Source organism: Saccostrea echinata, unplaced genomic scaffold (genome assembly GCF_033153115.1).
Source record: "Saccostrea echinata isolate AGI-Se365-2 ecotype Australia unplaced genomic scaffold, CSIRO_AGI_Sech_v1 ptg000002l, whole genome shotgun sequence".
NCBI lineage: Eukaryota > Metazoa > Mollusca > Bivalvia > Ostreida > Ostreidae > Saccostrea > Saccostrea echinata.
The window spans coordinates 5961128-5973220 of record NW_026889751.1 but is presented as its reverse complement, the minus strand read 5'-3'; the positions used below and the strand labels follow the sequence as shown (position 1 = coordinate 5973220).

General features: G+C 33.9%; 1 protein-coding gene across 1 annotated transcript in view; it reads left to right on the top strand.

Annotated features, from left to right (window-relative positions):
- Nucleotides 1-11733, top strand: part of LOC133205961 (uncharacterized) — a 29755-nt gene extending 18022 nt beyond the window's left edge. Inside the window, exons 22-32 of the mRNA XM_061341870.1 lie at nucleotides 394-897; nucleotides 1546-1806; nucleotides 2248-2505; nucleotides 2871-2951; nucleotides 4793-4882; nucleotides 5369-5591; nucleotides 5818-5932; nucleotides 7406-7503; nucleotides 7656-7920; nucleotides 8278-8327; nucleotides 11320-11733. Coding sequence (XP_061197854.1) covers nucleotides 394-897; nucleotides 1546-1806; nucleotides 2248-2505; nucleotides 2871-2951; nucleotides 4793-4882; nucleotides 5369-5591; nucleotides 5818-5932; nucleotides 7406-7503; nucleotides 7656-7920; nucleotides 8278-8327; nucleotides 11320-11465 — 2091 coding nt within the window. The 3' untranslated portion in view covers nucleotides 11466-11733. The remainder of the gene's footprint in view (nucleotides 1-393; nucleotides 898-1545; nucleotides 1807-2247; nucleotides 2506-2870; nucleotides 2952-4792; nucleotides 4883-5368; nucleotides 5592-5817; nucleotides 5933-7405; nucleotides 7504-7655; nucleotides 7921-8277; nucleotides 8328-11319) is intronic.
- Nucleotides 11734-12093: the final 360 nt, after the last annotated feature.

The window sequence follows — 12093 nt, the reverse complement described above, 5'->3', positions numbered from 1 at the left end:
TATATAAACATGTATATTAAGCTCATCTCAGAAACGGATGACTTTCTATTCCAGTTGAAGATCAATTCTTCAGTCAATTTAATATCTCATTTAATTCATAATCATGAATTGTCAACATTGGTTAATTGAATTTTTTCTATAGATGAGTTACCCATGACATTACATCAGGCTCCTTGTGAACCAGTAAAATTTTGTTTGCCAGCAATTGACCTCCAAATTAAAGTGATTCCACAATATTCTAAAACATAATACAGAGTGCTACTAAATATTTGATACTGAAAAAATCATGGCTTGAAAGCTAACTTGATGAAGATTTAAGATGAGCTCTGTTTGGTGGCCTAACTTTTTACAATTATTGTTTATTTACATAAATAATTTTGCTTTCTATTTCAGCAAATTTGTTTATTAGAGGAAACGCAAAAGGAATTCCAGAGTGAACTTCAAAAGTTAGAAGATGAAAAAACATCCCTGGAATCAAAATTTTCATCTGTTAATAACTTGAAGTCAAGCCATACTGAGGAAGTTCAGAATCTTAAAGAAGAAATGGAGACACTTTCATCTGAAAACGAAAAACTGAAAGCAAAATTAGAAAAGGGAAAGGCAGAGTATGCCAAGCAGCAAGAAGTTCTACAGACGCGGTGGGAACGTGTGATGGAGTTATCAGACGAGACCAACAGTTTGCGGGATTCCATGGAGGAGCTGGAGCAGTCGCTGGCCTCAGCTAACACAGAAATCCACAATCTGAAGCTGAAGAACATGCAGCTGGAATCTACGGTGAGGGATAAAGAGAGGGAGGTGGCAGATGTACAGGAGCAGTGTCAGTTCCTGGAATCTGAAGTGGAGAGTCAAAAGTCAGAGATACAGAGTATGAGTGAGGAGATGTGGGAACTCAAACAGGTGAATTCTAATCCTACTACACAGTATTTCTACATCATTTGAGTCACTCGAGTGATTTATATATGCTTTTGTTATCTTTATAAAACCTTCACATAACCAAAGTATTTGGGAATTATATAGACAAATATTTTTAGATGAAATTCGATTCCTTTTTACAAGAGGAAAAAATTAGAAGCTCATAGCAACAATTATTGCCAGTCACATGTAATTGAAAAAATGCTGTATTTTGAGACATGTTTTTGGTGCTGTAACCTTGAGTTATGTTTTTGAATGTGTGCTGTAACCTTGAGTTATGTTTTTGAATGTGTGCTGTAACCTTGAGTTATGTTTTTGAATGTGTGCTGTAACCTTGAGTTATGTTTCTGAATGTATGCTGTAACCTTGATAAGAGGACACGTGAACATGTCAAAGTCACTGGCAGTAATATTTGTGAATTGACCTCAAAGAAACATTTGTAGCTTGCTATGGCAAATAAGTGCTGTTTTTTTTAACCGAAGAATGTCATGGACTTAACCCAAGGTTGTTTTCAAAGGGTTAAGAAAATTTGTAACTTGAGATATTTTATGATAAGTAACTTTCCTAAGAGTGAAAAAAAGGGTTTTTTAAACAAAATATTTTAAAAAATTCTACCTTTGCATCAAATTCTAGAACTTGGATCAAAGTGCTAGTAGTTCTGCTCTAGAAGAAATGCAAACCAAGATGGTAGAAAAAGATTCCATAATCAACTCCCTAGAAAAAGAGCTTCAGTCCATGGAGCATGAACTAAAAGCTGGGGAAGAGAAAGTGGAAAAGGTCACCAAGGAGTTACAGAAGAAGATCACAGCAAAGGAAGAGGAAGTGATGTCACTAAAGAGTGATCTGGAGGGTCTCCAATGTAAAATAAAGGCTACTGAGGACAAACGTAAAGAGGTGAGTTACTGATTTTCAATTGCGCTGTTAATGAAGTTTGAAATCAGTTAGCATCATTCATCAGGATTTGTACAATCTCTACTTTGAAGATCAAATACTGTGCTGCAGTGACATACTAGTATGAGTTTTGATCTTCTTCAGTCTAGTGTTTGTTTTATGATCTACATCATTCTAGGTTTTTTTCTTTGCTGAGAGGGGTCTTTGATAGGAAGGCACTTGTAATTGCTTGCTTGTTTTTTGAAGAGCATTATAAAGACATTTCATTTTATAAAGGAAATTTAGAGTTATATGTAAAACATCTTATCTTGATACATGTATTACATTAAGTTTTCTGGATTACTTCAAAGGTTATTGTATTTTCAAACATGAACAGAAAATATACAAATGTATGTTTCAAGTGGCATTGAAAGCTTAATGTACCACAGGTAATTTGTATTTTAGGCATCTGACCAGAGCATTGTGAATCCTGTAAAGGAGGAACTACAGGCCGAGATAGAGAGGAAAGACAGTGAACTTGGTTCACTTCGATCCCAGCTCCAGAGTCTCCAAGCTCAGTTGGAGAAGGAAGGGGTTCAGGAACTCCGTTATACCATATCAGAGCTAGAGGTCAATGTTCAAAACTACAAGAGGAAGAACTCTGAACTTGAACAAGTAATAAAGAAAATGCAGTCAGGAGCCAGTATTCCCCAGATTTTACAGGTAAATTTGGTAGAGAAAGAAAGCTACATCATTTACAACAACTATATACATGTAAACACAGATGAAAAGAAATTATAAAACATACAGAACAGAATTTTTATATTTTTTTTTATCTCATTCTTTGAAAATTCCATAGTTTAACTGCAGGGTGCTGCTCAGAATGAGAATTTCTTTAATTTCCTGTAGAAATCATCTTATGATAAATTAGAGATGTTTCTATATCAAGCAACTGATTAAATGATTTAAAATCTGTTACATTAATTTTACTGTGAAACAATACTAATGTGTGCAGTCTTTCTCAGTTTTCTGTTGAAATCATTTACTGTACTTATCAGACAGTACTCTTTTCTTTTTATTGAAAACAGAAAGAAATAGAGCAGATAAAATCAGAGTGTGATACTTTGAAGAATGAAAGAGAAAAATTCCGCCTGGAAGAGAAAATGAAGGTATTGTTCACTACTAGACAGTCGTCATGATATATTTATAGGGCCCTAGTTAGAAATACAGGTGCTCTTCAGAAATCACTGTGACTATATTTCTGACCAGTAGAAACGGCACACATTTTTGTGCACAATAAATATACACTTTTTTCAATGGGTGACACAGTAGCTCTCTGGTCGTCCATCCCAATTTTTTTCAGACCAGCAAGCTACAGATCTGCAGCTACATAGAGGGATAAGATTAGAGGAAGACACCTCTATTTCATTGGCACCTAATTAAAGGTGAAAGCCAAAGGTTGAGACTTGCAATGACTCAGACATTCTTAGCTCACCTCAACGAAGTTTGGGGAACTTATGTAATACCGTCGGCGTCCCAGGTTAAAGTTTTTGGAACAGTTTTCTTTTCAAGTACTTCTATGCCCTATATTAATCAGAGATGCATGGAGGATGCTTCTAGTGGGTTTCATTGTACCAGTCAAGGTATCAGATGCTGTTAATGTTTTTGGAGGAGGTTAAAGTTTTTGGAGCAGGTCTCGTTTCCAAGTAACTATAGGTCCTATATTGACCAAACTTGCATGGATGATACATCTAAGGATGCACACTACTAAACTTGCTTTGGATGCTGGATCTGACCTACAATTTCCGGATGAGTGACCAGGTTAAAGTTTTTGGAGCAGATCTCTTTTCCAAATAACTATAAGGCCTATCTGAACCAAACTTGCATGGATGATGCATCAAGGGATGAACACGCTCAAACTTGCTTCAGATGCTGGATTTGACTTACATTTTCTGGATGAGTGACTAGTTTAAAGTTTTTAGATAAGTCCATTCCCAAGTAACCGCAAGCCCTATAAGTCCAAAATTGCATAAATGTTGCATCTAGGGATGCACACTACTAGATTATTAGTTTAGTGTGGGACTTTACCTTACTTAAAGACAACATTTGTTGAGGTGAGCTCTGTAATCTCTGATTACCTGTTTTTAGCCTGCATGCTATATATTTACATAGATGGAGAGTTGTTCAAGAAATACACCTATAGACCTAGGGTCTCATGGAAATTATTTCAAAAGTCAAATGCCAAAGTTGTTTCTATTTTGATGAACACACTTTCTTGTTTATTTATTACTCCCAGACCATACAATGATATATGAGGTACATGAACACATTTACAGGTATATAAAATACAGAGTCAAGTAAGGTAAAGTACTATAAAATGAAAAAGTATTACTGAAAACAGGCTAATATCTTTTTAACAAACAAAAACAGCTTTATCAGTGAGTCGACATCTGTGATGGACATAAAATTCTCAAATTTAAAAGTATTTACATGAGAACAATATACATTTACTGACTGGGTTCGAGGGCAACATGCCGTTGTTGGACCCAAGAACCAAACTATTTGCCTGAGGCTGTTAGGGTTGGTAAAACACGTTTTGCCCAAGAACCCAATCAATAAATGTGTTGTTATACATGCACCTTTCATTTATTTAATTTTTTTTGTCATACATGTACATGTATCTTGCTGGTTTCCATACCAACAAATGCAAATAAGATTTAGCTGATCCCGCCCACAGTGTGACATAAGCAGTCCAATATATTGTCCACAGGTCCAATATCTCACTCTGCAGTCAAAAATCGATTTTTTTTTATGACCACTCAGTAAAACATTTAATAGAAATGTTAGACATTTTTTAGTATAGATTTATATAGGAACTAATTTTAAAAGTATAACAATATTTCTTATCAATAAGTTTCATAGATAATGAAGAAAAAATGGACAGTCCATTACTTATTGGAATTCATCACCTAAAGCATTTTTATTACATAAATTTCATTTCATATTACAGAGAGCAAAACTGGTATCTGAATTCAATTCTCAAAGGCTAACCATTCAAAAACAAAAGAAATCTATTCAAGATCTATTGAAGGAGCTAGAGGTGAGTCAATATATCTAAACACATTTAACTGCTTGTGCTGGTATAACAAGTCAAAACCTGTAACTCTTGTCAAAAGAACATTTGGAGCAGTTACTGATTGGGCAGTTGTTTCCCTTATGTCTGTATTTCTCATAATGCTTCTTACCTTTAATAAACCTTCTTGGACTGTCTTCTTTTACTAATTCTTTGTACATGTAAGAGAATTGTGGACTAAGCTCCATTATGTGTAGTTGTAATGGTTCTCTCAGATCTTTTTTGCCTGCTCATCCTCTGATGGACCCCATTATATAAAATATATTTAACCTTTGAGATATAAACATGACATTTGAGATATGAACTTAAATCATCATCAAGTCAAACTTTTATGTAACGGGAAATGAGCCTTATTTGAGAACACTTTTTAGTCTGATGGTACTATGCTTTTAAATTAAAAATATCTTGCAAAGTTATGAATGGGTAGTAACAGGCTGATATTTATCTCCTTAGGAAGTGGACAGTAAGGTTGTGGGAAAGGAGATCATGGAGAAACTGTCCAAAGAGGAGAAGGAAAATGACAAATTGTGGGCGGATCTACAGGTCAAGGACAGGGAGATCCAACATCTCAGAGTATACCAAAAGCAGGTGGTGGATCTCAACAAACAAGTGGCGGAGTTAGAGAAAAACAAACTAGACCTGGAAAAGAAGCTTAAGGAGTCAAGGAAAATGTCAGGTATAGTGGTACTTATCAAGAGCCATATCAAGTTTTATGAAAGTTTTGAAAAAGAAACAATGGAGTACCTCTTTGCAAGAATGAAATTACATGTTAAATGCTTGTAAACTATTGTTTATTTCTTAATGTGAAAAATATTAATGGGAATTAAAAGAAGTTCAATCTTAACTAATTATTTTCAATTAAAGGCTTTAATATCTTCATTATTGACTTTACTCATTACCAGAGAGACATGAAGAAGACATGTTTACTCCACAAGCCCGAGAACTTGCAGACAAGAAGAGAGAGAACTTTGCTCTCCGAATGGAACTGGAAAAAGCCAAAGACTCCACTAAAGAAAGGTAATTAACAGAATTATCATAATTTGAGATATAGCTGTTTATTATCAATCTGAACCTAATTAATAGCAAAGCCTAACACAGTTGCGCCTCATTAATCCGGACGCCTCCATCCCAAAAGTATTCGTCCGGATAAAGGAATTGTTCTGAGAAGTGAATCACTTCTCAGAATACCCTTTCAAAACATGTACATGTAAAAGTGGTATCAAATCTGATGGCAAAGAAAAAATATTTAAATATGTCGGTTTATTGATTTTATTTTTAGAGTTTTAAAGGAAGTTATTTATAAAAAATATTTAAAATTTAATTTACACAATAAAAAATGGAAAGGCAATTTTATGCTAAGACTTCCTTTAATTTTACTCTCCTTCCTTTTGGTGTGTGAATGCATGGGCTGACCAAATTTTGATCTGCTACTGTTTTATTTCACCATATTTTATAATTATTCAAGCTCATGTGATATGATATTTGAAAATGCTCAAATATTAACTGACCGTGTATATTCATTACATAGGACTGCTAGTAACTGAACACTGCAAGCTATGTCAAACATGCAATATAAGTACACGTAAACATTCAGTGTAAACACAAGTCATCTGCATGATTAATATTTTTTCTACAAACTCTAAGTTTAAATTTTGATTTTAAAAAATACCTTGTAAAACATAATTGACTTCTATACCTAATGCCAGTTATGTATTTCTTTAAAAAAAAATGTATGTTTATAGATTGTAGTACATTAAATAGAAAGAAATTTCCTTGAATTATGTGCCTTTTTAAACTGTCTTACGAAATTAAAAAAAAACAAAACATTTCAGATACATTTGTATATTGATGATTTGAGAAATGGATTTTGTTCAACTTACGCAACTCAAGTCCACTACAAAATCGCTCGTGATTTATTGTTCATTTTATATACAATTTATTTATTTATAACTTTCAATTTTTATAAATTTATATACCGTTAGCAATATGATTCTGAATGGAGTAATATTTAATAAATGCACATTAAAAGTTAAATTTTTCAAGCTTCATAATAGATATATGTTTATTCTGGGTTATTTCTTGTAAACACATAGATGCTTTTGTTTTGGAAGGCACAGGTAACAGCCTTCAAACTGAAGCATTGAAATGTTTTTACAACAATTATCACTTCTGTAAGATAGGTGCGAAAAAGTTGTTTCTTGAAAAATTACCGTCCAGATAAACGAGTCAGTTTTCCATGGAATATTACATTTGTAGTAGAAATCAAATGCGGAACGCGAATTTCCAGATTAACGAGACAGACTAACGTGGAAAAAATTGGTTCCCAAAAAATATTGTCTGGAAGGTGCAGCATCTGGATTTATGCCGTCCGGGACTCCGGATTAACATGGCGCCACTGTACTGATTTTTGTCCAGTCACTGTTTTTTGTTGCTTCAGCTCCTTTGAGTTTCATGTATTGTCATCATATTGAATATATTCTGCACCTTCAGAGAACAAGAACTGAGTGAAGTGGTGGACAGATATGAAAAGAGGATATCAACCTTAAAAAATGAAATCCGTCGTCTGCAGCAGGACAATGAAACTACAGGTTTGTATCTGAGTTACTATTTTTTATGCATTTTTCATATTAACCCTAAATTCTTTACCATACTCCATGTTTTTAAATATCTTTGTATAAACTGGGATAAGGGATTTTAGGTTATGGGAGTTGAAAACATTTTCTCTCTTATTCTTGTATAGTTCTTATACCGCCAACAAAAAAGACATTATTCCAAGACCCAGTGGGGAGGCCCAGTGATAACAGTAGTCAGTGTAGTAATACCAGCAGCAATGACTCCAGCATCGCGTACAAGGCATCGTGTTCTGGAGCAGTGGATCAGTATAGCAATCTTCTGTTGAAAAACGAGAACAAACGATTGGAGAAAGAGAATAAAAAACTGACCAATAAAGTGACACAGATGGAGGCAGAACTAAGACATTACAAAGAAAATCGGCAACAGAAAAGGTAGATTATAGTCATGATCAAACAACCAAACACAGTCAAATATATCTATAGGGAACAAGGATATTGCAAATTCATGTCTGATGAATTTTTTTTTTCCCATTTCATAGCGAAGCTGTGTAATAGATTTGAAAGTAAAACTATTGAATGCAATGCTATTACAAAAAACTGTGAGATACAATGCTCTATTATTTAAGATTCCCCTTGTTTACATGTCTTAATAAATCTATACATGTATTTAGTAACATGATAGACTTTAATAATAGACAGTTCTGTAATGTTTGAAGAGGAGTCTGGGTGTTATAAATTTATTGTCTACACAATTTGTAACTAATTACATGTCTTTCTTTTTGAAACCAGGGAAGAAAATGGGAAATTGTCCAGTGTTGTAAAGAAAGAACCATTAGAAGGTAATATTTGACAAATGTAGCAAGCAGAAAAAAATGAATGGTTTCTCGGCCAAAAATGTAAGGAATGAAAAGGAGAATAATGTTGAGTTTCTTTTACAACCTCAAATTATTCCCCTTTGCAATCTGTCAGTAAAGTTTATCATTAATATAACATTCAGTCTAATGCAGAATTGCCAGACAAACTATATTTGTCCCCCGCTTTCACTGAAAGCAGGGGATATTAATTTGGGTCTGTCTGTCTGTCTGTATTTCTGTCTGTCTGTAACACTTTCACTTCTGCGTGATATCTCGAGAATCCTTTGTGCTTTTGCAATGAAATTTTACATAGCAACTCCCTATGGACTAAAAAAGAACCCTATTAATTTTGAGGTCAAAAGGTCAAAGGTCAAGGTCATAAATTCCTAAATTCTGTCTGTTTTAACACTTTCGTTTCCACGTGATATCTTGCGAATTCTTTAAGCTTTTGCAATGAAATTTTACATAACAACTCCCTGTGGCCTAAGGAAGACCTCTATTGATTTTGAGGTCAAAAGGTCAAAGTTCAAGGTTGTAAATTCACAAATTCCGTCTGTGTGTAACACTTTCGTTTCTGGGCGATATATATCTCAAAAAGCTTTTGAGCTTTTGCAAAGAAATTTTATACCATAACTCCCTATGGCATCTCTCGCCCCTCTAAAAGTGTCCCGCCCTGTTTTTTTTTTTTTTATTTATTTATTGTATATTTAAAAGTCGCTTGGCACTATTTTTAGCACAGGGGCATGTGGAGAATTATTACGTATAATACAGGTTGTCGGCCGACTTTATATTCTAATTACATCTATTAGAACTGTTTAGTATGGGCTAAATTAGACAATATGTAATGTGTAAAATTTTGAAAATATCGAACGTGAATATAAACATTATATGTGACCTAATGTTTGCATTTAATCAGACTTAACTCAATATGAGTCATATTATGGAAATGAGTAGATCAACTTCTTGTTACGTAGTCAAAGAAGCATAACTCTTACGACATTATCATTACCGACTTTTATGTGTGACCTAGTGTTTGCCTTTAATTTGCTGTATGATGAAATGCCTCCGTGGTCTAGGGGTATGTTGCTCGCTTAGCATGCTAGAGACCAGGATTCAATCCCCGATTGATTCTTTTTTTCTTTTATTAATGTTTTTTTTTTCTTTTTTTTTTTGGATTTACTAAATGATACTATTCAACATGTGAAATGAAAAAGTTATGATGTCTGGCGTGTACAAACTCATAAAATCATTATTACAGTGTGATAAATATTCTGTATATTAAAAAGAATCTTCTATACACATATTAAAGAATAAGCAATCAAATCTTTATATCCATATTGGCATTTTTATACCCCCGCTCCGTAGGAGAGGGGGGTATACTGTTTTACCCTTGTGTGTCTGTCTGTCTGTCTGTCTGTCTGTCCGTCTGTCTGTCTGTCTGTCTGTCCGTAACAAACTTTGGTCGCAGTTTTCTCAGCAACTACTCATCAGAGGTGCTTGAAATTTTAACACACTCTTTGTTTAGGCATGCCATATGGTGGGTTTCATTTTTGTACGAATTCGATGTCAACTTCCTGTTTATCCGTGCGTTTGTCCGTACCATACATAAAAAAATTTGGTCGTAGTTTTCTCAGCAACTACTCATCACAGATGCTTGAAATTTTAGCACAATCTTTTTTTAGGCATGCCATATGGTGGGATTTATTTTTGTACTAATCCAATGTCAACTTCCTGTTTATCCGTGCGTCTGTCCATACCACACATAACAAACTTTGGTCGCAGTTTTCTCAGCAACTACTCATCATAGGTGCTTGAAATTTTAACACACTCTTTGTTTAGGCATGCCATATGGTGGGATTTATTTTTGTACTAATCCGATGTCAACTTCCTGTTTATCCGTGCGTCTGTCCATACCACACATAACAAATTTTAGTCGTAGTTTTCTCAGCAACTACTCATTGCAGATGCTTGAAATTTTAGCACAATCTTTGTTTAGGCATGCCATATAATAGGATTCATTTTTGAAACAAATCCGATGTCAACTACCTGTTTATCCGTGTGTCTGTCCGTACCATACATAATAAATTTTGGTCGTAGTTTTCTCAGCAACTACTCATCGCAGATGCTTGAAATTTTTTCTTTGTTTAGGCATGCCATATGTTGGGATTCAGTTTTTACAAATCCGATGTCAATTTCCTGATTATCACTGTTTTTGTCCATAACTGAACTTGTGTATTCACATCAGAGCGGGGGTATTATTAGTGAGCATTGGCTCACAGACTTCTTGTTTTAAATTTGCTTCAATATACATGTATTCATTTAATAATTCTACAAATACGGGGGGGCAGTGTGACCCCCCCCCCCCCCCCCCCCCGAACTGCGCATGCTCTTCTTTTTTTCCCTAAGCGGGGGACACAAATTCTCTGAATTAGCTTGTTTATTTTTTGTTTGGCCATTGGGAGACATTACTCTTCTTTTGGCACATTTGTCTGTCTGTCCATTTGTGTGTTAAACTTATGTCTTGATTGCTAATCTTGAACTCTTGCATGAAATGGTTTCTCAGATAAGTACATTGTATTGTTACCCGTGACATAAAAGGACTCAAAGTTCATATTTCAAAGGTCAAGGTTGCTAGGCAATCAGGTAGTGAATTTATGGGATTCTCAGGGACCATTAATGTCATTAGGCAATGAGATAATGAAATTTGATGCAAATCTTGTAAGTCAATGACTTGAACTTTTTATTTACATATATTTAAATTATCAAAGTTCAAGAAATATTAAATATATATTTTTATAGTGATCCAAGGACATACTACCACAGGCATGAGTATAATATTATCTTAGTAAATATAAATGTTTTCCAGTTTTGTCATCTAGTGTGTTTTGTTGTTGTTGTTGTTTTGTATATATACATTCACTTCTAAGAGATGACTTAGGACCAGTAAATATTTATGACTTGTATACTTTTTTTTCAGACACCAAGGGAATAGAACTGGACTTTTCTATACCAAAAGTCTCCACTAGTGTAACACAACAGACAAGTTTTAGGGGCCCCAAATCATCTAAAAAAGACCTGCCAACGGATAACATCAATTCTGAAGATCAGTGTGCCACACAATAATAAACTGTATTTTATTCAGGGGAAGATCTTGGAGTTTGAAAGCTTTGTAAATATTTAGCAGCGTAACTTTTTAATTTTGTAAAATAATATCAGCTGTTTTGGATGTATATTGTATTTAGTTAATGAAAGAGGTTTATTTTGTAAGAGAGATACTGTACAGATATTTATATACAGTGCCTGAACCTTAACTTTTAACCATTTTTTGGGGGGTTTAACAAAATTTACTGTGTACAATTGTGCATTAAAAAGTATGCATTTTCTTATATATAAATACACATTAAAGTGTATGTCTAATAAATAACTCATACACTAATATGTCTATCTCTCTTTATTTCTCTAAGAGAGAATTTACAAAACTACAAACCTGGCTGCATATCAACAACGCAAAAGAAAATTTTCCAATCCTGGAGATCTATGAAAAACTGAATCTGAATGAGGATCAATAGACTGTATACATTAATGGAAATATCACACACGCACACACACACATACATGTATATATATATATATATATATATATATATATGCTTCACAATGTCAAATTTAAGGAAAGAAAAAATTATTAAATATGTTAAATAGGATATTTATGTATAGAGAATTGTGATCAGCTAGGAAATTATTAAAATTT